This window comes from Meleagris gallopavo, chromosome 15, assembly GCF_905368555.1.
Source record: "Meleagris gallopavo chromosome 15, MGAL_WU_HG_1.1, whole genome shotgun sequence".
Taxonomy (NCBI): Eukaryota; Metazoa; Chordata; class Aves; order Galliformes; family Phasianidae; genus Meleagris; species Meleagris gallopavo.
Genome location: NC_139418.1, coordinates 3,824,933 through 3,851,414, shown reverse-complemented (window position 1 = coordinate 3,851,414; position 26,482 = coordinate 3,824,933). Strand labels below are relative to the sequence as shown.

At 40.2% G+C, this 26,482-nt stretch overlaps 1 protein-coding gene across 5 annotated transcripts in view; it reads right to left on the bottom strand.

Annotated features, from left to right (window-relative positions):
- Positions 1–21,416, bottom strand: part of SLIT3 (slit guidance ligand 3) — a 484,215-nt gene extending 462,799 nt beyond the window's left edge. The window contains exons 1-2 of one of the 5 annotated variants that reach the window (XM_085236326.1): positions 21,050–21,416; positions 20,462–20,711 (exon numbers count right to left, since the gene is read on the bottom strand). In XM_085236326.1, the coding sequence (XP_085092452.1) occupies positions 20,462–20,711; positions 21,050–21,347 (548 nt within the window). In that variant the 5' untranslated portion in view covers positions 21,348–21,416. Of the gene's footprint in view, positions 1–5,882; positions 6,083–20,461; positions 20,712–20,811 lie in introns of those variants that run through there. The other 4 variants (XM_085236325.1, XM_085236329.1, XM_085236330.1 and 1 more) reach the window with 4 other exon arrangements.
- Positions 21,417–26,482: the final 5,066 nt, after the last annotated feature.

The window sequence follows — 26,482 nt, the reverse complement described above, 5'->3', positions numbered from 1 at the left end:
GTTCTCCCTTTTAAATTAATAAAGAATTCAATAAAAGCAGTAGAAAAAATGCATACTCTATATTAAGAAAAAATAATTATCACATACTTCAAAAGACCTCTCTTACACAAGTTACACAGTACTAAGATTGTTTTTTGTCCAGCTTCTTCATACATAGATATTTTTAGACATAGAATCTCAAGTACACAATTTAGAATACCTGAGAACAGGAGCTAAGTATCTGCCATGTACCAGCTCCAAACTATATGCATTTAAGTCACACTTGTGATAAACAAATCATCAAGACAGTCATTACTCTCAAAACAAATTGCATTAAACTAACATCCTACGTAATTCAAAGTTTATAAAATGAACTTTCCTAAGAAGCAAACAGGTAAGGAGTCAATGCATCATCTACATCTCACATCAAGGCAAACTTCAACTAGGACACATTGTAGAGAAGTTCCAAAAGTTCATTAAGAGTAGAAGAAAAATAATTTCTATATGAACTAAATTGTGACAGTTTGGGGGATAGAGATGTATTCCTTATTATAAATGAAAAAAAAATCATGCAATCTAAATAATTTTTTTTTTAATGATAAATCAACTTGGTAGTAACAGATACAAAATCAAAATACAAAAGCTAAAACCAACTGATAACAATTCAATCCAGATTCCTGATCCTAAAGTGTTACAGATACCTAACAGGACCCAATACCTCCAAATAACTCAAGCAGCAGTCTGAAGAAACAAGGCTTTTATTGTTTTGCCATTACACTGTTAGAGGACTTGGTCGATCCAAGCCACCTGCTGGAACGACGGCTGAGTCATCCCCTGAAAATCTGCCTCTTTCATTTGTCTGCCCAACCCCCACTCACTTTGCAAGGTAACCATGAACACAAACACACACAGGTGAACTAGAGAAAACTTGCATTTTCACAAGGTAAGTTAACCATTGACTTGAATGCCTGCTGCACTCTAGAAGCTTAAAACCAAGAGGAGTTCTCAGTGTTTCTGAAAGCTGCCTTTGCACAAGGTTCTTCAGTGAAGCCCCTCTCTGTGAACACTTTCATTCACAGAATGAGAACACGCTAACGCCATGCTCATTCAAGAGACATGTCTTTTCTCATGTCGATGTATTCACTTCAGTATGTCTGTTTTTGGCTAGTCTCACTATCTGTTCTGTTAACTATTTTCCAGAATTTCTTCTATGGGGTTAATTTGCCTTTAATGGATACAGAGTGCCACTAGCCTCTTAGCCTTAAATGACTATAATTCCCTATGGAAGGCACTTGGCAATTCTCTTGTGCCTTCAGTCCAAGAGCTTCAAAGTTACTATGATAAACTACTGAGTTATAACATTACCCTGAAGCCCTCTGGCAGCACAATCTGCACATCTTCAGATTTAACGTATTTTCAACTCAACTTAGGCAATGCAGGAAATAAAGACCTGGGATCATATTTTATGAAACAAACAGATTCCATTAGTTCACAAAACACTTGGGCAAGTACGAACTTCAGTTGTAAAGAAAAACAAAAAAATCAACTCATTCCATTAAAGAGAAAATAATACACCCCACCTCTATATAAAAAGACAAGTTGTTCTTTGCTTCTTAAACTAGAAACAGTTGACTTCTCAAATTAGCATGAGAAAAATATTTCTTTACTGACTTCTGGGAAGACTGGTACTCTCTAAATATTCCACAATACAACTAATTGTAAAGATGTTCTACATCTTCAAACTAATTTTAGACAGAACATGAAGAACATACATGTTTTCAATTTACTTAAGAAATATCCTGTATAGCTCAAACAGCTAGAGAGAGAGCTTGCCCTCTTGCTAGCTGTTTCCAGGGGGCCAATTTTAAATATGTAAGAGCTCAATTTTAGGTCACTGTTAGTCCGTGTTTTCCATAGTCCATAAGTCACTTTTATCCATGCTTTTCATACTCAAACATGCGAAGAACACAAAGAATAAAGTTACTGGGAGGAGACAGTGTCAACTGATAGAACCATACTTAATCATGCCTTTGTGCGATGAGATGACCAGCTATACAGAGTACAAGTGAAGAGAGGATATCCTCACACTGATTTCAGCAAGACCTTGGCACTGCTGTCCCATACTCTCTTCAGACCCAAACTGATCAGATATGGGCTAGGTAAACAAACAGTCTGGGTGCAAACTGGCTGGACCTCTGAGCATGCAAGGTGATCAGCAGCTGGCTCCTAGTATTCTCCCTTTGAAATCGATGGTAGGGCCAATATTGTTTAATGCCTTTATTAAAGACTAGAATATCGGAGTGCATGCTTAACTTCACAGACAGCATCAAATAAACAGGTGCAGCCAGTACACTAAAAGGTGAGGTGTACTATAAAAAGGTCAGAAAATTAGGCTGACAGAAACCTTAAAAAGTTCAAAAGGGAAAAAAAAAAAGAAAAAAAAAAAGTCATGTACATACAAGAAAGCAAGCCCTGCAACAATTACAGCCAGGCTCTGACTGACCAAGAAGCTGCTTTGGGAAAAAGGACCTCAAAGTCCCAGAGGGCCACAAAACTGTCAGCAGTAAGCCCTTTGAGCAGTGAAGGCCACCATAGACCAGACACGAGCAAGAACCAGCAGTGTGCAAGACTTGACTAACACCTCTTGTATTCAGCACTTTGAAAATTCATCTGATCTACTCTTACAGACTCAAAAGCACAAAAACAGGCTGACAAAGTGGAGAGAGTAAAATAGAGGGCCATAGCAATGATCAGGCAGCTGAAATATTGAAACATACAATATGAATATAGGCTGAAAAAGCTGCATCTGTCAAACTTAAATATAGGATTCTGGGAAGATTTTACTGCAGCCTTTAACTACAAAGAAGGTAGCAGGACAGGAGAATACAGACCCCTGTCTCTGCTCTACAGAAAGAGGGAATAATATACGAATGAACATTGTAGAGAAAAACAAGTCCTGCCAGAAACACCAGGTCCCAAAAGGACTCAGAAATATTCTGCATAGCTTCACCAGCATCAGCACTGCACAAAGTATATTAATACCACAGTATCAGGATCAGGTAATTTTGAAAGTCATGTTAAGCCAAAATAACAATAAATTATTAGATTGCTACACAATAGCTAGAAAGTACAAATTCTATGCTGCAGTCCATTGTCCATTGTATTTTAACACAATACAGCTTTTAATTTGAAAAAATTAGACAGCTCCTTCAGATTATAGAAGGTTCTTGGATATGACTCAGTGTTTTCTTCTTGTCTGAGAGAAATAAGAGAAAATTGATCTTAAGAGGTATCTAAATCCTGAGAATAAACTAGCCATTTCCAAGCCAACTACAGTAGCTTGGTTAATGGTCCACATTAAGTGCCCAGTTGATCTGGAACTGCTTGCAGGCAACACAGTTCTGTCCTCATCTTCGTTTTTAAAAAAAGAAGAAAAAAAAAAAAAAGAACTTGGCAACTGTAGGTGCTAAAAACACCAAGGAAAAATTGCTTTTTGAAACTCCTGCAGAAGCTAAATTTCCCATTAAGGGGATTGTTGTTTAAAGTCAGACCTGAGGCCTGCAGAAAGCACCATAATGGACAAGTAATTTAAGTACTATTTCTTCAAGGAAATACATGTTTGTTTCAGCCTGCAGAAATTCCTGACTAATCACTATACCTTGCAGTTTTCATTAGGTTATGTTGGCCAAATGATGTTCTAGTAGTGCATTTCGCACTCTCGTGCCTTTCAACTTTGCCCTCAAAGTTTTGTAGGCTACTCTTCTACTCAAGATCTAATGTGGCCTTGCCATCTGTGCAAGACAGACAAAGTCTGCAGGAACGATAAAATAGGATTAAAGGGGCCCAACTTCAAGTGCCACAACACAAATACAGACCTTATGAAACAAGCAGGAAGAGCTGAAGTTCTTATTGCAAAGGCGGAAAGACAACAATTTTGAAATAACCACATGGTGGGATTGCTTAAGTTGTCAGCCCATGTCTGATGATGGCTGCATACAGGGCTCTCAAAGACATACAAGGAGGAAGAAGAAAAGAAGAGGTTTCTCTTCATGTATAGGATCAGCTCAAATGTCTGGAGCTTTTCTATAGACTGGATGAGAGGATCATTGAGATTGGGCTGGTCTGGGTCAGAGAAGAGGTCAGTGATAGAGTCATCATGGTGGAAGTTCACTACAACCACTCACGCAGGAGGAAGGAGGGCACACACTGTTCTTCAAGCAATGAGAGGAAGCCTCCAATCACACACTTCGGTTCCTAAGAGGGACTTGAACCTCCCTGATACTTGCCAGATAGGCAGCACAGAGTAGGCAAATGACTTGGGAAGTTTCCAGATGGTGCCAGACATAACAAGATGCTAGATGGGCCAACTAAGGGGTTGATTTCCTGATCTGCCACTTACATGTGAGAAAGTAATTGGGGTATGACAATAAGTAGCATTGCCACAAAGCAATGACATTCAAAACACAGAGAAGTGCAAGGGTGGTAAGTAGCTGCACATAGGCTTGGATTTCAGAAAAGCTTAATTTTTCAGAATTCAGGAGACTTGCAGGATTTATCCTCCACAAAACTGTCTGAAATAACTATAGCTCCATCCAGATGCTGAGTAAAAACAAGCAGGTGTGTCAGAACACCACTTGGGCTTCAGAGGCATCTTGCAACTGAGCTGCAGTGCAGAAGAGAAGGTATGGTACACAGAGGTGCAGAACCATTGCCAGACACAAAGGGACGATATTAGCAAAATCACAGCTATGCTAAAGTTTAAACTGCTAATGGGCATTAAGAAAAGCTTCCAGCAGTATATTAGCTGTAAAAGAATAAATATGGAAAGTACGATGGTTTAGTGACAGACTGAGGTGCTCATTGCCTTTGTTTTATTAAGTCTTTGTTTTATTAAGTCTTCCCTGACAGAGACTTGCCAGCCTTCACAACTAAAGACGAGTTTCAAGGAAGAATCAAGATGAGCATCTCCTAAGAATTCCTAACCTGTAGGATCAGATAAGATGCATCTGGAACAGCAAGATCTGTCTGAAAAAGCGCACCCTCACAGTGACATCATTCATAAGTACTAAAAATATCTGATAAATAGAACAGGTAAGTAGTGCATTTGTCTTCAAAAAGAATGATACAGCAAGGAACAGGCTGGTCAATATCAGACTCGCTTCTTTGTCTCATGGAAAAGTCACAGAGTAAACACTATTAGAAGCAATTTCTAGGCACAGAGAAGATGACTGGAAATAGCCAACAGATTTATCCAAGGTGAAATCACCCTTGAACAATCTGCCTGAACAATAAGCTGTAGCCACTTATGTGAAGAGGGAGGGAGAACAGTGAACAAAGTCTTTTCTGAGTGCATCTGGAATGCCATGTTCAATCTGGGGCTCCTCAGTCCAAGAAGGATTCTAAAAAACTTGATCAAATCCAGCAAAAGACCACTGAAATGGTCTTTACGATGTAAGATGAGTCTGAGGAAGCTTGTTTATCTGGGGGAAGGGCAGGCTTCAGGGTGACTGAATAGCAGTCTTCCAATAACTAAAGAGAAGTTGCTCAGAAGATGGAGCAAGAGTTTTTAATAGAGGTACACAGGATGAGAAAGACATAATGATTATCAATTGAAACGGGAGCGTTGTGGTTTAACCAGGCAATCAGCTGAGCAGCACACAGCTGCTTGCTTGCACCCCTCTGTCAACGGTTTACGGGCTGGTTCGGCCCGGTTCCGTGACTAGAAGGGCGGAGGGATCTGTGGATCCGCGCCCCCAGAAAAGGAAAATAGGGGACCCCGAAATAATTGAAAACAGTAGCAACAATCTGAGGTGGAATAAACTAATTTACTAAATATGATATCAGCAGAATTTTATAAGGAGAGAGAGAGAGAGTGTGTGAAATTGAAGGTGGATTGGCCTCACCACAACGCTGAGATGAGAAGTGCAGTCCAGAGAAGCACAGGCAGAGAAGCGAACATCAGGTGACCTTGCCGGGAGTTATATCTCCTCGCTGACCACAAAGCCACCTGGGGAAATGTAGCTCTTCTTCTCCTCCGGACAGGCACCAGAACTTGAGCATCAGCAGTCAAACCCCCAGTGTATTGCATGATGTTATGATGTGGAATACTGATAACGAAAAATCATGAAACCATGACACCCTCCAAATGAGGATGAGAACTGAAAACGAAACAGAACTTGTGGGTTGAGATAGAAAACTATTTACTAAGGCAGAAGAGGAAAATGGAACAAAAATGCAATGATAACTATAAAAGTGCCTGCTGAGCAATGACCTGCCAGCAACACAAGGTCTCACCACCAAGTGACACCCAGCAACACCCAAGCAGCCAACTCCCCACAGCTTTATGGCCTTTCATGTGATGTCATGTGGTATGGAATAACCCTTGGCCTAATTCAGGCCAACTGTCCTGGCTCTGCCTCATTCCCTGCTGCCAGACTATAAAGGCAGCAGCTCTTCCCTGCTGAGCAGTCCATTCCACCCCTGGGCATGCTCCCATCACCCAGCAATGACCAAGACATTGGTGTGCTATTAATGCTACTTCGGCTGAAACCAGGACATGGAAGTTCCATCTGTTTATTTATAAAAGCATTAATAGAAAAACAGTTAAGCTGTGGAACAAGTTGCACAAAGGTGCTGCGGTTTTCAAGACTCAAATGGACAAAGTCCTAAGTAGCCCAGCCTGAATTTCACGAGCTCACTTTGAGCAGAGGTTGGACTAGGAGCCCACCCCCAAGGTCCCTTCCATCCTTAATGATTCTAAGTCTGCTTTCCACACAGAAGAGAGTAAAATTTTTATTTGTTCCTCTATATTTGGGGCGAGGTAGAAGGGTTAACAGAAAGCTTTAAAAATGAAGCACACATAAAAATATGGAAAATAGTCAAAACAGTTGCTACAGAAACCAGGATGTGTGCACACTGTAAAGAGAAAGTACAGTCACTCTTGGACACACACACACACACACAAAAAAACACATTATGTCTCATGTTATTTCTTTCCAGTTCTTGAACAGAAATGATTAGTTAAATGAATTCAACTTCTATAACCCTACCTCATCTTTCATATTCAACATGTACCAGCTGATTGGATATGAAAGGTAATTACATTAGTCCAGTGCTATTCCAAAGACCAAACAGTACACAGGTAGAAAACAGAATGTCAAACTGTTTAGGATACATTTTCATTCAACTATAAATGGTCAATCTCATCAGAACATAAATAGATATATCCACACTTGGCTCTTCATCCCATTTGGACTTCAAAGGTATCTTTCTCTCTCTCTCTGTCACAAATTAATTCCCATTCTGGGATGCACTAAAAAGAACATGGCCAGCATGTCAAGGGAGTTTACCCTCCCCCTCTATACTGTCCTGGTAAGGCCACATCTGGAATTCAGAACTGTGTTCAGTTCTGGGCTTCCTGGTTCAGGACAGACAGGGAACTGGTGGATAGAGTACAGCGGAGGGTCATAAAGATGATGAGGGAATGGATTGAGCATCTCCATTACAAGGCAAGGCTGAGAGATCTGGGACTGTTCAGCCTGGAGAAGAAGATACTGAGAAAGGATCTTTTCAAGGTATACAAATATCAAATGGGCAGCAACCAAGAGGATGAGGCCAGGCTCTCTTCAGTGGCACACAGAGACAGGACAAGGGGCAATGGACACAAACTGGAACAGACCAAGTTCCATATAAACATGAGAAAGAACTTCTTTATTTTGAGGGTGATAGAGCACTGGAACAGGCTGCCCAGAGAGGCTGCGGTGCCTCCTCTGGAAATATTCAAAACCCACCTGGACACTCTCTTGTGTAACCTACTGCAGGGAACCTGCTTTAACAGGAGGGTCAGACTGGATGATTAATGAAGAAACAGGCATCTGTTCAGTTGCTGTTCAATAATACAATTGGCTGCTGTAAGACTTCACAGCTCGGGAAAAAGTTTTACTGACAAACAAGTGAGCTTGGCGAGGCCTGAAATGAAAACAAAAACTTGATTTCATCTCCCTTTTTCTCCCCACTTTCAGACACACACAGACTACAAACTCTTCCTAGTAGACCTTTTTCTGGAAATGTAAAGAGGTTGAAATTTTTTTTCCCTTTCTTTTTAATTTAACAAGCATGCAGTTTCACAAGCTCTATTGCCACAAAGAAGAAGCACACTGGGTGAAGGTGTCTGCTGTAGCCACTAAGTAGCAGATTAAGCCAAGAAGTCACCATAGAATAAGCAGGGTTGCTTTGATACATAAAAAGCCATTTGAAGGATGTTGTGCATTTACTTGACAAAGTTAGCATCCAGATGTTACGATCACTAGCAATCTTCATCATTCTTAAGTAGATTCCCACCTTTTATTTCCTTTGTTCTTATCTAGCTTTAGGTTTTCAACACAAGATGGAGCAAAGCAAAATTGCTTTCATAGTGTTTCTGAAGAAGGCGAGGCATATTTATTTGATACTTTGACTTGCTGAAACTACTCATGCTTATAAAATCATTTTGCACTAAGTCACTTACTTCAGGACTGTGGAAGACTGAACTTAGAAAATATTTATTATATAAAACAAAGTTAACATCAACTGGGGATAATTCATTTCCAATTTCTAATCATCTTCATGAGCAATTAGCTAAAGAACTTCCCTGGAGTTTCCCTGCATTTTCATCTGTTAGCTGTTAGAAATCACTGCACAAAAGGATGGCTAGCCTGTTTCTTATACTTTCACATTCTTATCTGAGAAACTTATATCCAGATGTGTTTCTCAATCTGAAGAAGCAGGCTTTGCCTTAAGGCTTTTCCTCTTAATATCCACTTCCACTTCTGGAAAACCAACTTTCTTTGCTTAGGAAGTTGAATTCTGCGACTTGTTTCATCTCTATATTCTTCTCCTCAGCTTACCACCCTACTGAATTTATGCATTTCATAAATGCACGAATGCTACTTCCCTGTACTATTTCCTACTAATGAGTTTTCTTTGCTCTCCAGCTATATTATTAAATGACCATCTCTAACCAGCTCTTCCACTCCATGAGAATGCTAATATCTAAAGCTGGCACTCTACAGCTATTTCAAAGCTTGTAACCTAGAAGTTCCCACCTTACTAAGTGATGTTGTAATCACTGCCATCCTCACCAAGCAAATGTGTTTCATCCAGCATTTTCTGAAGTCAGCATTTCAAAACACAAGCTCAGTACAATGCTTGTTCCAATCAAAACAGTACCACTACACAGACAAAAGACATATAGGAGAAAAAAATCTTAAATTAAAGTCCTATTGAAGTCCAGGCAAAACATGCATCATGGCTAACAGAACATTTGAACTACTTTCAGGACGCAGCCTTGCCTTGCGAAAACCCTCTGAGTGATGTTTGAACAGAATAACCATTTTAATTAAACATTAGTGTCTCCATATCTGTGGATGACACATACACAGTGATACATTTTAATAGGCTTTATGTCATGTGACTGCATCTGTTAGAAGAGTTTTATGTTGTAGATGATATCCCAAAACAAACAGATTAGACAATCAAATCTTTGGCAGGAAACTAACCTATGCATTTTGTGATTTTCTATAGTAAGGGAAAGAAAACTAACATGAAGTGAAATTACATTCATTCCTATTTTGGTGACCCTGCACATAGCAGGGGGAGGTTGAAACTCGATGATCATTGTGGTCCTTTTCAACCCAGGCCATTCTATGATTCTGTGATTATTTGGTCATCCACGCTTAAAAAAACTGCACATCACAATGAACAGAACTACTAAATTTCATGGAAATTCCTTCTATTTTAGAGTCATCTTTTTTTTAAATTTAAAGACAAACTGAAGTTAGGACTTGGAATCTTTTCTACTTTGGGACAAACTTTGCAGAAAAGCCTTTTCCAAGTTCTTGCATTAGGCTGATGTCACACAGTACCTGTAACTATCTGCTTTACCTACCGCTAATAGCCATTATGCCAAGTAAATTTCCTCAACTTTAAAGTTGCTAAAATAGAATTCACCAGAATTCAGTACATACCCAGAGAAAGACTGCAGTGACAACCTCAATACAGAAGGGCAGTTTGAGCCGATTTAAAACATTTTATGATTTTTACAGCTTACCTTTTGTAACTTTTCTTAACTGTCAAATTTACTCATCAGTGTGCCTATCACCACACATGCCAGTGCTGCTTTGCAATCTAATACATCTACTTTGTACAATCTCACTATCACATTCTTTATCAGCCACAGAAACAAAGGAATAAGACCAAGCAAAAGAATGGGAATTAAGAAATAGTTACTTAATTACTAGTATGCACAAGAATGCACTAATGTCTCTGCTTTCAGCATATAATTTCCATACTAGTTAAGTGCCTATCTATTGAAACATTTCATGAGAATGTTCATTCACAGGACAAAATACTCTCTCTCTCTTTCTCCCTGCAAGTCAAGCGGACAATTTTAATTCATCTGTTGGAGAAACAATTCAGAGCAAGACATTAAAAAAACATCTTTTATAGTGCTGTGATTTGGGATATGAGCACCTCATATTCAGTAATATTAAATTTAATACCACTTATATTCTCATTACAAGGACCCTTATAACCATTCAAGATCTCTTATGTTAAGTTTTCTACAAAGAAGCCCCAAAAAGAGCTTTTAAAGACAAAAAGAAAAGAGGGGAAGGGAAAAGAAGGGAAAAGAAGGGAAAAGAAGGGAAAAGAAGGGAAAAGAAGGGAAAAGAAGGGAAAAGAAAGGGAAAAGAAGGGAAAAGAAGGGAAAAGAAGGGAAAAGAAGGGAAAAGAAGGGAAAAGAAGGGAAAAGAAGGGAAAAGAAGGGAAAAGAAGGGAAAAGAAGGGAAAAGAAGGGAAAAGAAGGGAAAAGAAGGGAAAAGAAGGGAAAAGAAGGGAAAAAGTGAAGAGATGGAGAAAAGAACACAGTGGTAAAGGTCAGTAAGGTCCGTACAGCAGGCACTGACCTTGACTCAACAGCAGACTAACTCAAATTAAAAAGTTTCACCCAACATCATGAAAATTATAGCGAATTTAAAATTTCTCAAAACCACTTTTCATTTCTAAAGGAGGGAACATTTCCTCCAAAGTAAGAGCACCAAAACAGAAGAAAAAAAATACATCTAAAAACAGAGTTCATCAACAGCCAAAATAACCAACACCGTCACCTTGTAATACTATGGAGCCCTGTCTGAAATAGAAGATCTGATCTTCCATTTGTATGGGCAATAACAATTGTGTACACTGAGAAAACATCCTAAAAAGTTACAGGCAGCTGATTTGTCTTGTTCATTTGGGCTGATTGCCTCTATTTGCAGGCATAGCATAAAGAGACTACAGTAACCCCACACAACAGAAGAGGTTTAGTCTCTCCAATTAAACTCCTAAAGATAGCATCACTGCTAGCAGCCTTGCACCTCAGATTGAACAGAGATAGAAGTTGCAGCCAATGAGGTATCAACTGTAAGAATGCTATCTACTCAAATTGTCTGCATTCCTTGGTCTTTAAATAGATTTAATAGGTGTTTCAGGAACTTCATTAGTAACCTGACACTATACAGGCTATGTTCATTATTCAATATACAGTTCAACAGGAAAGTAATTCTACTGACCTCTATGCAAGGGGCAAAGAGGATTCTCCACAAAAGCCTCACTGACATAAGAATTACTTCTGCAGAGGCATCACAGATTTTCACAAAAACCATAAGTAAATATGAGTTTGGAAGCAAGACAAATTCTGAAATCAATTCTGAAATTTCAGATAAGATCAAGAAATACAGAAACCTAATTAAAACGCATGTGGTGGAAAAAAATCAAGACAACACCAGCTTTAAAACAGCAAGGTTTTTTCTTCATCTTAGCATAACAGACCTTCATTAAGAATGCTCCCTTCATCAGTGACAAGGAAGGGAAGAATATAATGATCAGTATAACCATCAGATAAGGTTTCCCCCATGAGGGACAAAATTAGATTAAGGTCTCAGAAAAAGCAGCAACTCCTAGTCAGAAAGGTAAAATTCTAATTAAAAGCTCCAGAAATCTATCAATCTCAGAATTAAAAACACATACTGCAGCACCAAACAGATGGTATAAAACTGAAATATAAGACATTTATTCTGACAGAGACAACTTACAGACCAGATTCAGTTAAGGGAAAAAAAAAATTAAATAAAAACCACACTGAAAGCAACTGGCAGAGAGGTAAGAATCAACCCCTTAAATCATACCTCTCCTCTAACTTCTCTGCAGATACGGCCTGCAAAACTTAGTGAGTGCAAGACCACAAACGTGTTCACCTTAAATATAAAGGCAGAGAGCAGACCTCTTGTGTATGAGGGCTGCTCTGAAAGCAGTGCTTCCTATTTTATCTTGTTGGCCCATGACATCAGAGGTGAACATTGGTGGGACAGCAGTAGAGGTTGAACCTTCCCACCAACATTCCATTCCATTTTGTTGCTGTGCAACAGAGGGCAGCAGAGGAGCAGTGTGACAAAATGGCATCTGACATGGAAGTGCTTATTAAGCAAAGGCATGGGATTGAATTTCTCCCTGTGGAAAAAATGGTACCTACTGACATTCATTGATATTTGTTGAACATTTACAGAGATCAAACAGTGGATTTGAGCACAGTGAGGTGTGATGGACGGTGCGTTACACCAGTTGCAATAATGAGTGCAAGACATCCTAGATAGCCATGCACAGCTGTCACATCACTAACAGCGTCTTTGCCAGCTCACTCACATGAGTAGGTGGATTACAACCAGGGAACTGCGTAAGGAGCTGAACATCAGCTTCAATGCCTTGGAAACAATAGTGGCAACATTGGAGTATCACAACATTTGTGCCAGGTATTCACACACAAATGGAATAAACATCATTTGCAATCTAGTCAAGTCCTATTAGACCCATATGAGGCTGAAGGTGACTGCTTCCTGGATCACGTCATTACCAGTGATGTGATGGTGTCACAAGTAAAAGCCAAAATTAAAATGGCTGTCTGTGGGATGGTGAAGCATGAATTCCACATAAAAGAAAATGTTTCAGACACAGCTCTCGGCAGCCAAAGTGATGTGCACTAACTTCTGGGATATGAAAGGGGATCCCACTGGATTTCCTGGAATCTGAACAAGCTATCTGACTGCTACATCACAAAGCTAAGCTGAAAGCTCAAGTCAGGCCAGAAAAGATGACAATTTTTCTCTTGGAACACGATAATGCCAAGCCCCATACCAATCTAAAGACCATAGCATCATAGCAATCGTGAAACAGTGGGGCACCTCCACAGGTGCAGATTTGTATGAGCAGTGCATGCAGGCTCTTGTTTATCACTGGAGAAAATGCACAGCTAATGGTGGTGACTATGTTTAAAAATAGTGCTTTGTAGCTGAGAATTTGCTCTATCAAATAGTGTTATTATGCTTTTTGTGTACAATGTAGTTTCCATGGCATTACTTTTGGAGCAACCCATGTATTCAGTACCATTACAAAAGAACGTAAATTGCTTACAAGGCCATTTTTCAGTGGAAAAGTTCTTCCCATTCCTGTGAGCCATTCAACATCTGAAAAAACACATCTGACTGAACAACACTGAAAGGAGATTTGAAGATTAAGTAAATGGAACTCTGGAGAAAAGACTTGAAAAAAATCAAAACAAATCTGCTTGGGCTATGTCGCAATCAGAATATTACAAGAACCCATCCAGAATATTACCAGAACCCATCTCTTTCTTAAGAATTACTTAAAAAAATAAACCAAAAGAAGTCAAATTTATACAACCAGATATTGGCAAGCAAAACCTGTTATTGAACCTAAAACGGATGGGAATGACAACAACAGCCTCTAAGCCTAAATCCACATTAAACTATAATAACGTAGCTGAATCAACAACAGTGATAGAAGCTTCCTGTCATCCAAGGAGCAAAAAGGAGACAAGCCACATATTACAAATTTATCTCAAAGAATTCATTAGAGGATGGTACACAGAATTTACCCCTACCATGATAACATTTTCTGAACAAGACTGCTTACTCATCTACACATCCCTTTAAAGTGAATACATGGATATAATCACCAGAGGAATTGTCACATATTACTTCTAGTCATTCTACCATTTTTCTTCAAATAGTTTTACCATTTGAAGTTAACATTAGTTCCTCCCCTCAGTTATCTTGACTCCTTTCCTCATCTGAAGCCAGAAACTCACTTTGTCTCAACTTGATGATAACAAAACATTGCTTTGTCTTGCAGGTCTGGAAATTAAGATGAAGAATGAAAAGAGAGCTCCCCATTAGGGAGTCATTCAACAAGACAACAGAGGATGTATGTGCTGGCTACTGCAGCTGTGATCTTCATGACAAAACCAGGAAGCTGACTCCACTTAAAGTTAATACATCTCCTGCTAGTGCTGGAGAAGTAGTCTTGCACAAAGGCAGACTTTTTCCCCAGCTACTGAAAGGCATTCAACACAGTGCTACCAAAATTCTTTACCTAATCCATATCTGTAATTAAAGAGAGCAAAGAAAAAAGGACTAAGAGGTACCAGGTTACTTAGGGAGAACTTTCCACAGCCTCTGCCGAAGATTAACACAACAGGTGAGTTCAGTAGTTGTAGCGTTAGGTGACATCGTTGTGTTTACATTCAGCAGCTAACCTCCTCGGAACTTCAGGAGTTCCAAGCTCACTTAATAAAGAGGAATCAGCCATTTAAACACAAATTTGTCATAATGTAACACCTTATGAGGCTGCAGGCACTTCTAAAGATAGGAGGCTGCACAACTTGCAGTTGATGTTCATTCCAAACTGGATTTATTTAAGTCACTTCAAAGATTTAGTTATACGATGTCAGTTCAAATTCAGGAAAGGAAGTAAATAAGGAAACAACAAATGGATAAAGGAAATGAGAATTTATTGAGGGGGAAATTTGTTTTTCAAATTTAAAAAATAAATACACAAGTGAAATTGTTAAGTTTGCTTAAATATTACTTGAATGATCTCAGTCCTCAGATGGCAAAGAAAGCTCGATTCAAGCTCAGTTCTCAGGAAAACACCTTGAAAATTACATGACTTCAACAGGCACCAAATGAGAACTACGAACAGGAAAGGATGCTGACACAAAAGAGCAAAACTGTTTTCCTTTCATCCCTAGTGGATAAAGCATAAGTCAACAGAAATGCAATATTTAAGTGATAGCTTCCATTCTCCATGGCTATGAAGGTCAAATGGCTTCACAGCAATCAACTTACAAGTGACAAACAGAGGACAGCACAGGGATTTTTATACAGATAACTGCAGAAATAAGAGTATTCGGATTTTTTATTTTCAATATAATCATCCATATAGATACGTGAGCTACGCTGACTTTGGCACACACTTTACTGCCAAATACATAAATTCCAGAAAAAAGCAGCATACATTCTCTGTATTTTAGGACTACCTAAAAATAAGACAGCTATTCCTTTAAGGGGAAATTCTCCATTCATTTAATTCTTTTGTGTGAATCAATACTTCACAACAAAAGTAAGAGCGTAAGAAAGCTAGCAGCTTCATTTATTAGAAAAATACTCAAGTAAGAAATCTGATCCTCTTCAATCTTAACCAAATTTGTACAACCTACAGACAACATGATGATGGCCTTCATACCATTATTTGCTTATGTAGCTGCCAGAATTATAACAGCTACTTTCATCCTCTTTCCTGCTTTCATCACTTCAAGGCAACATAACAAATTTAATAGTGCAAGACTCTGATCCAGTATAGCTGGACACATTCAGTCAAACACAGTGTTAAGTTATTAAATGGAAATTAGCCAAATCAAATTCAGCAACTCAGTCAGGTTTCCCCAGGATCAGAACCTTTGATCAGTACCATTTGCCTCTTCAAAGCCAAAGTCATATATGTCCATTTATTGCTACATTATCTAGAGAGAAAGAAAGGCCTCGTGCAGAGTTTTGGAGACAAACACTACAGAAACAAGCGGTAATCCTTAGTGGGGAGAATCCTAAAAAAGCACAATGTGAATGTAAGAGTCAATATGATTTGCATGTATTTAACACTGTGTTCTGCAATAATTTGACAGCATTCAAGACAGTAGTTAAGATTTAATTCAGAGACAAAAATGGAGGAAGTTGTAGACATTATAAACCAACGCAACTTCAGCAGCTACATGTACCTAGGCCAAAAACACCATAATAATATATTTGTATAGCAAACCCCAGACCACATGAAAACTCTATAGCAAGCAGATGACTAAGCTTCTAAATTGCACCTAAATGTGGACATGCTCAATTTAGCTACTCAAGCAAAGCACAGAACTGATTATTCCTGCAAGCTTTAGCAATTCAGAAAGGTAAAGAATCCTCCACATTGTAAAGACAAAACAAGATAAAGCTAGAGCTATATATTAAACCAGATTATAAGCCATCAAGTATAAATTGATCAACAAATCAACATTCCTGAATTCTGACATACAGACAGACACAACATGCTGCTAACAGGGAGAAAAAAAGACATTAATCAAAAGGAAAAATGCAGAGGCATATACTCTCTGCTTGAGTATGAAAGTTATATTGACCCATAAGGCAGTAGTTTCTGTGTATCACTTGTTCCTTTCAGAGCTGAAGGACACAGTCACCATCACTGAGGTAGCTTTGATCTGCTCGCTACATTTACACCATTTCAAACTAAACTTGACTGTCAGCATTACTAAGTGTTGCAAAAAATGACAAGTATAATATTTTACACATACAGAAAACATTTCTACTGAAGAAAATCACATAAATACAGAATCACAGAAGAACTGAAGTGTTGCTAAGCAAACTCTGATGGGAGAATTCTCTTGAAGCAGGAGCCCTAAGAAACAGTTTGGAAAGATAAAATATATAAATAGATCCATAAAAATCTTGAATATCCCTAATTTTAAAACTCTTAACTTCTGCCTCAATTATTTGCAGAGAGCACCTTATCAGCTGAACAGTTTGGATAAAACAATCCCTGTGCCCACCCCTAAACGTTAACTCTAATCCTGTTGGTAGGATGCTAAGTTACCTGACAAATGGATCAATAACTACTAACAAGCCCAAAAGTCAGGTATGTAACTGTTGCAATCAGACATGCATATCTTGGACCTAATTTCATGCAAATCTCTTCTTTCATGAATAGTGGGCTATCCTGGGGATTCCTTCTCTAGCACAAATATAAATGGGGTTTATTCTTTGGAAATGTAAAGTATTTGCTTCACCACCTCCAGACAGAATATTTCTGAACTGCACAAACATTTCCCTCTCTTTTTAGCTCTTCATGAGAACCAACTTAGCAAAAACTTCAGTCTACACCAGACAATTAGAAGACTACCATAGAGCATAATAACAAGGTAAAATGCAGCACAAACCTAACACTACTTGCTATAATTGTAAAGCTACCATTAAAGATGAAACTGTATAAGGAAAATTTTAGGCTACTCATATGGCCATTTGTGAGATTATTGGTTAATTTGTGAATCCCCCTGAAGACAGAAATCACAGGTACAACTCTTTACAAAAACTGTGTCTTCAAAGCACTAAAAAGAAAATAATGCTAGAAAAAGCATGTATCATGTTTACTATGGGAAATGAGTAATAAAAGCTCTGGTGATGTTTGTTTCTTGTAATATCAGAAGACATTTATTAGTTTATTTAATAGAACTTCTCAACAAGAGATGTTTTCCTCCTAAAGATTTTTATCATCTTTTCTTAGGGTTACATTTGCAGTTTTCCTTGGGTTTCATATTGATGCAAATTTACATAATATTTAACTTGGCTCCTGTAGCCAAAACATTCTGTAACATTCATAAAAATGTAACTCTCTACAAGCTTAGTGGCAAAATAATGTAAGTGATGCTGTTAGATCTCTCATTAATTAAGGCAAAAGTTTCCAACTTAAAGCAACATGTAGATTTCTTTAGCTCAAAAGAGTGCAGAAAGAAGATGACATTTTCATATGCTGACTACAAAAATCTGCTGGGAAAATAACACAGGGAAGCTTTTTGATGACCGCACACTGGGACATAAACATTTTTCCAAGATAAAAAGAACCTGTCTCTATTTACCTCAAAATGACAAAAACTGATTACAAGTCGAACAAACCAGTTAAAGACTAAACATCAACCCACTGTTACATCATAGGTACAGAATGTCATGGGCTGCGAAGAAAAGGAGGCCCTTTGATACATCCAGTGGTTGACTAACGTTTCACCTAAGAGGAAGGGAATAAGGTCTTTCCCTTTACTGATCCAATTAGAAAACTCAAGTTAGTTCAACGACTAGAAATCTAGATTTAAAAGAAGTTACACAGGCTTTAAACAACTGCTGCAATGAAGATGACAGTGAACAGCATAAAAAAAATAGTGAAATGCTCACAGTGAAGTAGTACATAAAACGATAGAGTGCATTATTATGGAATCCTGTGTTATTTCACCATATTTTAGTCATTAAATGCTCCAGTAATACACTATTTTCAAAACAAACTAAAAAGCTGTAACACAGCTATAGAGCCTATTCATCAGCAGCGCATCTCTGAGGTTAAAGATTCAAACTGAATATTGTGAAATAGCTACGATTGCTCATCATGCAGCCATTAATCTAAAACTTAAATCTGTAAGCTACACCAAAAATTATCAGAACTAAGAACGCAGTGATTGCATGCACTTGCATTCTTTTTAAAGCTTAACATACCAAGATCAAGAAACTTACTCTTTCAGCCTGGCTTCTTACAAAAGGCAAGGGAAGCCAACATCTCTATTAAGTACATTCTCAAAAAGGAAACCTAACAATAAAGTGAACTCAGCCTCCCTAAAACCTAGGCAATAACTAATCACTACACTGCTCTTCAAATGCTTCTCAGGTGGCGAGCTAACCGTGCATTTGTGAATCATTTTAACCTGAAATCCAGATGTTTTATTCCAGCCCCTAACTCTTACACTGAGCACACCTCAGAAATGAAGGATACCAATAGTTGTGTTATCACACAGCTACACCTACCCTTGCTGGCTCGCTATCCTACCAGGTTAGGAGGGGTGTTTTTCAGTTGGCTTGAGAGTTCTGTTCGTTTATCAGTGCCCAGATTGCCAGGTTGCCAGTTTTAGAACGTACATAGTTTCACGGACAGAAGGAAAGCTTTCAGTAACAGACATCTGAAAACTATTGTTCAAGCAGCTGGGGTTAAAAAGAAGGCTGATAGAGCTACAGAACATTAAAGATGGTGGAATAGTCTAGTAAAAGGTCTCCTAGCACTATAAAACAAATTTAGAAACATTCAAGGATGTTATAAAATTTCATTCTGGGACAGAACTTAGCTTTTAAAAGGCCTCTATACATGAAAGCTTGGTTTCCTTAGTAACCTCATTTAGCTTTCTTAGGGAAAAACTGCTTGAGAGTTTGAAGTTTCCCCAAACTCTATGATCCAAAAGGAAATAAAACAGGAAGTCAGCCCACTGAATCTGCAGTTTTTGCCAGTGAGTTTCAACACTTCAAGTTGTCAGTTAATCCACATAAAGCACAACTAACTGCACTTCTCCTAGAGTCATCAGTGGAGCCCAGCACAGAGCCGTGCAGAAGCTCTGTTTAACATTCCATTCTGGACATCTTCTGGACATCTAGCATTGGGTATTCTCTGCAATAAGCCATGTGCTATGTATTAGCAGCAGTCAAGAGATGCATTAGTCAAGAGATGCTGCCCTCTGCACCAAGTCAGTGTCAAAACTGTATCAGAGGTCTGAAGTTAGCTTTCAACTTTACCCTTCGGAACTTGCTATGTAAGACTCAACCAAAAAAAACTCTTAAGAGGTTATAATACAGAAGATACACTCCCCACATACTTATAACATTCTCCTGTACTGAGAGTGGAAACATCTCACAGTATTACACTATCATAAACCCTGAAGCAGATTAAAAACTAAATAACAAGCTTCCCACTCCTTAACACCAACTTAGGCAATTTAAGACAGAAATTAGAGACCGCTTTAATGTGACTTCTTATCCATTTGCATTAGTTTATGTCAGTAGTCGATTTTTCCACGGTGATGAAGTCACCACATTGGGAAAACTAAGCAAGGAGAAACTGCTGCCAGCCTCCAGGTGAAGATACCCAGGTTTCCAATTGCATTTTAAATTGGCGTTCTCATTGACAATGATTATTTCCTGGGAACATTCCACATAGAGTTCTAAGCAAGTTAGAAGCAAGTCAGTGCAAAACCAAATCAACAAGACCCCCATCTGCTAGTATGGTCTGGAAAACACCAGGAAGCTCTAAAAATGCCTTTTCTTTTTCTTTTTCTTTTTTTTTTAAGCGAGAGCAGCAGCAGGATACCTGTAACTTCTGAAAAGCTCCTCCCCTTCCCTCCTGAAAACATTAATTCGTGTTTCATTACTTAAGCTGCTGTTACTATGTACTCCACACTGATAGGCAGGTGTTGAGAAATTCATGCCAGATGTTTCTATAAGTACTTGAGGAGCCCTTAACGTTTACTACTTACAGTCTCTCAGCATTCCTGGGAATATCCCTCGGTACAGTTTTGAGTCCTAGTCCATGACAATCCACGTTGGAAGCAATGCACGTACATTTATGAGGGCATCCTCCAACAGGCATCCAATTCATGGAGCTCCAAAAGCCCAAGATCATTCCAAGGCACAGAAACGCACTTCTTCCACCAGACATGATTTCTTGATCACTCCAGCGGGTATAAAAGTGTGTGTGAGCAGCCAGCCCTTCAAGATGAAATGCCTCTACGAAGGAAAAAAAAAAAAAAAAAAAAAAAAAAAAAGAGGCTCTTAGTACAGCCCAAGGGAACCCACCACTGCCACCATCGCCGGAGCACCAGCAAACCTTCAAAGGCGCCTGAAAGGGTTACGTTAGGTGGAAGAAGGTGGGGGATTGCCTTTCGGGCTCAGGTTTCCTTCTGTTATCTACGAGCGGTACCAGAAGGCAGATAGTTTAACAGAGCTCGAGCCAGATGCGTCTTCAGATGAAAGAGAAACCGGGAGCGAAGATAAATACACACAAAACATCCATCAGAAGCGGCGGCAATCTCCCAAGCAGCCTCCTCCGCTCCGCATCGCCCCACCTGGGCCGGGCAGGTGACCCGCGGAGGCGCCGGGCGGCAACTCAAAGCTCCGCGAGCTCCTCAGGCGCTGCCCGCCGCCGTTCGGCCGCTGCCGCCGTGGGCCGGCACCCGCGCGCTGACGGCCGGCGGAGCCGGGACCGGGAGGCGGCGAGGGGCGGACGAGTGGCGGCGGCGCTCCCACCCGCGGCGCTGCCGCGCCCGCCCGCCGCTCTCCATTCACTGGGCATGGCAGCCGGGCGAGAGCCCGCGGCACGGTGCCACCCCTCCCCCCTCCCAAAATATCAGCCGCCGCGCCCATTGGCCGCGCGGCGTCTGACGTCACCCAAACGCCGAACTTTTGGAGCGGAGGGAGGGCGAAAGTTTGGGGCCGCTCCGCGCGGCGGCGAGGGGACGCGGGGACCCTCAGCCCCATCCGCGCCCCGGGACGCGGCTCTCGGAGCCCCCCGCCCGCTTCGCGTTTCGGAAAGTCACGCGCGGGCCGTGGCAGGGACGGCCCGGCTCCTGCCGAAGCGGTGTCGGTCTCGAGTTTCCCTCCGGGGGGAACCGGGCGCCTTTTGTTCGGGCCGTGCGCACTCCCCGAGTACCCTCTGGCGGTGGGAAGCGGCCCGGCCCCGCTCACCCCGAGCTGCCCCTCCCGGGAGCGCCCGTGCGCCGCGGGCTACGAATTCACCGAGAGGGCGGCCGGCGGGGAAACGTGCTGTAAATCGGGGAAGCGGAAAGCATCCACGTGACGGTCGTGTGCCGGTCTGACGGAGGTTGGAGCTCCGAACGTTTTAGCTGAAGTTTATTAAAAGAACGAGCCAAACACGGGGTGCCTTAGAAATCTTTAAATATTTAGAGATGACTTGGAAAATGGAGAGGCCCGAGGGAGATGCAAGTAGAGCATCTTTTTAAGTTTAAGCCAGGTCAAAAGGTAATCAAGATGAAGAACAAAGCTGGTATGCACATGACATGAAAAACTGTTCCAGAACACTCAGTCCCTTACTTGGCACACCTGAAGACCATGCAGAAGCACACTGATGCACAAAACATTGCTCACTGAGCTGATGCACACAGAAAACGTGCTCTGTGTCTACATCACAAGGTCTTGGTCCACGAGTATGGACTCAAGATTCTGGTCTTCTGTGAAGGGAAAAGTTTTCCTTCCACCTGTCCAACAAGGAGCCTGATGAGACTGCCCTGAAACTGCCACAGACATCTCCAACAAAGACTGGGAATGCTATGTTACGTTGGGTTTGTGCTCAAAATGTTTTTTTCAACAAACATAAAATTTTAAATGGAAAAGTTTCCAGGAAAAAAAAAAAAATAATAATAACCACAAACACTAAGATATTCACCATCAGACATGGATTCCAACATGTGCACCTAAACTGGTGTTCCTGTCACTTCGACAGCCAGTTTTACCTCTAACTCCACAGCCAGCAGGGCAGCTACTTGTCTACTGCCCTCTCTAACAGGGAAACATTTGACACTATAGAACATTTCCCAGTAAAGACCAATTTGCCAACAGCACGTGTAAGATCACAGATTAACTTTCACCTCTCCTTTTCTGGTCTTTGACAAAGCAAAACAAGAAATAGTGTTTTTCTCATTTTTTAGTGAATTATTTGGTCTTTTTTTTTTTTTTTTTTTCCCTACAGAACCCATTTTGATCAAGACTTACACCTGGACTGCTTACATGACTAGACTCAAAACTCATTTAATCAGTCCTTGTATAGCAGTATCCAACAGGAGAAGGCTCAGTGACAAGTCACACAAGGATTGAAAATGTACGGAGACTCAGCTGTCACCTCTTTAAGTGGCTGCTTTATGCTACTTCAGAAAAGATTAGAAAATGCTGTTCTCCCACCTCTCTCCAATCTACAAGAGGAAAAGGTTTGGGAAGGTGTACTTAACTTCATCTGGATTCTCAAATAAACCTCGGCTTTCCTGGAGTAGAGGCAACGAAGATGACTTTAACCTCCCTCATTAACAGACCAATTGAAGAGCAAAGCCTAGCAAACCCCTCTCCAGCTTCACCATACAGCATCACGGGGCAGCAACAACTGTAGGAGCTTGAACCACACCCCTCCCCTTTACCCTCTTGAGAGGGCAAAAGCACAGCCAGCTCCAGGCATGTCACTGACACTCATCGCTATCTATTCTGAGGCAAGCGCCCTCCATCAAGCATTAGTTCAAGAGATCAGCTCTTGAACACAGAACAGCTGGTTCAGCCAGATGACAGAAATTACACTGCTTAGCAAGACAAAGTACTCTGAAAGCTCTGGTGTCTCCCCAACACAGACTGAAGGTATACATCCTTAGTTCGTTCAAGCAGCAAAAATACTTTCGTTGGAACCTAACTTGCCTTGGCAGCCAGGCAACATCATTCCAAAGAAAGATTTCCTGCTCTGTTTAACTTGCAAATCTCTTTCTAGCTATGGGCTTTTGGAGAGTCATACATCCCTCGCCTCAGGATGGACACATGGGAGTTGTTGGATACTAATTATTAATACAACCATAGACAATGGAAGCACAACTGTCCTAAGCAATACTTATTTTTAAGTTACTCTAATATTCAGCTCTGCAGGACTTCCAATTCTAAGAAATGCTGAAAAACTCCCTGGAATGTCTTCTCATATCATCCACAGCAATCAGCGTATTCCATGCTTCGCTCTTTCTCTCTCACAACAAAATCTCCCTGAATAGAAAGGTGCACCAGACGAAATGGCAGAAAGCAAGCTGAACTGAAAGCCAAGCCTAATCTTCAAATATATTTCATTGTTATAAAAACTGAGGCATGTTTACATTCCAGTTAAAACAGCACTTAGAGGAGACAGTCACATATTATCAAGTCACACCACAGAGAAGCAGAGTGTTGGCTCTGCTTTTTTCCTTTCACATATCTACTATGCCTTCCTGATCTTGGCAACTGCTACAAGCTGGCAAACCAGTCACTTCATCTCTTAGCATATGGCTGGCACAGGGTATGGCATGCGTTACACAAAAAGGCACAAAACAATACAGATAATGGAATATCTTCTGAATGTGGATCTACAAAATGTCTCCTGTTTGACCCTGTTTTGTATTTATACTAAGATATTTAAGTTACTTTCATGAAGCTATCTAAAGATGGACAGTTTTCATACATACTTTTTCCCAAGCATTTGAAATGATCAACATTTTCATACATGCAAAGCGCTTCACAAAGGTTATCGAAGGTGTGCTGCCTATCCAGCAGGAATTTAAATCTTGCCTGCTGCTTCTGCAATATGAAATACAGTCCTTTCTCTTAGGAAATGAGTAGTTTGACATATCTAGAACATCTTTATACCAGTTAGGAAATTGACTATTCAACACATGAAAATAAACAGGAAAAAAACACTAAGCAAGAAAAAAAAATAAATGGTTTTCTTCTTCTAAGATGGAAGAACATTCACTGAACAGCTGTTCAGATTACATTCACATTCAAGTGGTGCTGTCACCTCAGCTGCTTCCCTTCAACCTGCCATCCGAAACTGAGACTCCATGACTACCCCTCCACTCCTTGCAGAAGTACTTTTAATACCATTTACGAGCTAGAGGAAAAGCACTGAGTCCTGGGAACAGTGGAAAGGCACGGTGAACAAAACCAGACGATTGCGGCAGCTACTCGGAGAAGGGGAAGAAAGAGAAAAATCACTTCTCTAGGCAATTTTGACATTTCAATACTCTTCACTAAATACACAAGCACTGGAAGTGTTTTAGAGTTAATTTCAAGACATGCTACAAAATGTCACCATATTTCTTGTCAGGCGTGTCCTGGGTAGATATACAGATGCACACTGATATGTCTGAGAAACACGGCATTCACTGCATTTGCTTTGTGCTGGTGGCTCTCACATATGTAGTAAACCTGATGCCTCCCAAATGCTGTTTATTCCATGCACAGTAGTGCATCTAGAAGCCTGGCAGAACTGTAGCGAGGTCTGTTCTTCTGGCTGAAGTCTTGAAATCTGAAAGTTTACAGGCACAAAAATAAGACTGGTTTAAGAAATCCAAGAATATAGTCCTCTGGTTCAGGTAACAAACGTCCACCGCAAAACCTCATACTGCAGGACTGCTTGCACAACAGACAAAAGTCACTACCACCACCAGCAGTAAAGCAGAAGAGGGGAAAGGAAATTAGCAATTCTGGTCACTTCAAAAGAATGGAGGCCTGAATCTTATCATTTAACTGACAAGGCTCCCTGAACAGCTTGAAGAGGAGCTCTTCAACACATCCACCACTGAGGAGAATACTTTGCCAAGGGATCAAGCTGATGTGTGCATTTTAAAGATGCTAAGTTCAAATTCCACCTAATTTAAAGTCACTGATGCAATCATTTGGGAAGCAATGACATATACCAAGTTATATAAAGTATCTCAGTACATTGCCTAAAAAGGACACAAAGCTAACGCTTGACAGCCCTGTCAATGGTAAGGAATTTGAACTTGATTTTTGCTAGAAACTAGAAATAGAACATAGGTTTAACATGACTGATGGCAATACTGTGGCTTTTTTTTTTTTCCCCTGGGAAAATAACATCAAAGTACTCAGTTTTGCTCCCCATAGCCAGTGCACATACTAGAAGACACCTATTTTAAAGGCACTAATGGGACTTCAGTGCTGCTTCCCTAAACAGAGCCTAAATTGTGTCACGATGCCCTCTTGTGGCTGTTGAGCTCCCGCAGGGTCCTGAACAGACGCTGCAGCCTCCTGAATGTCTCCTGCACGAATCTTAAGCTGAAGGCTTCATCATCTCCAGCACATAGCTCATTTCTAGAGGTTAAATACTTTTTGAACCTGTGATTTTAAAAAATTACAAATTCATAAGATGTCAAAGCTAGAGCTAAAATCAATAGCAAGGTGATACTGTCCAAGTTGCAGCTGGTCACCACATCAGTTGATGCCCAGTTCAGTGTCCATTTCACAGGAAAAAATAAGCACTAAATTCTAGACATTAACTTTTAGACAGACAGCTAAAAAGCAATGTTTTCTTTGTTGAGAGCAGTCTGGGATAAGCAGAGTATATTTCTACCAGTGCATTAGGTTTTAAATATCATGTTTGAAGACCATGCTTGAAAAAGTACTACCTGCTTTTAATACAGTCCAGCTACAAAACAAAAGCAATCCTGAGGTCTGACATATAGTCTACTGCTTGGTATGAAACAGCAGGTAGATTAAGTAGTCTAGCAACTGAAGTTAGCCTTACATTCCCCTCAATCAGAATAGAAACCTCAAAACTACCAATCTGCACACATTTACTCACAAATTCATTCCTATTCTGCTACTTGGGAGTGAGGAAGATCAGTCTATGCAAGAAAGCTTATGTTGCTATTTTACCTGGAATACTATAATTTACTGCACAGTGTGCACAAAGAGCAATAACTTGGAGCAGCAAAGAATTCAAACAATTTCTATCACTAACACTG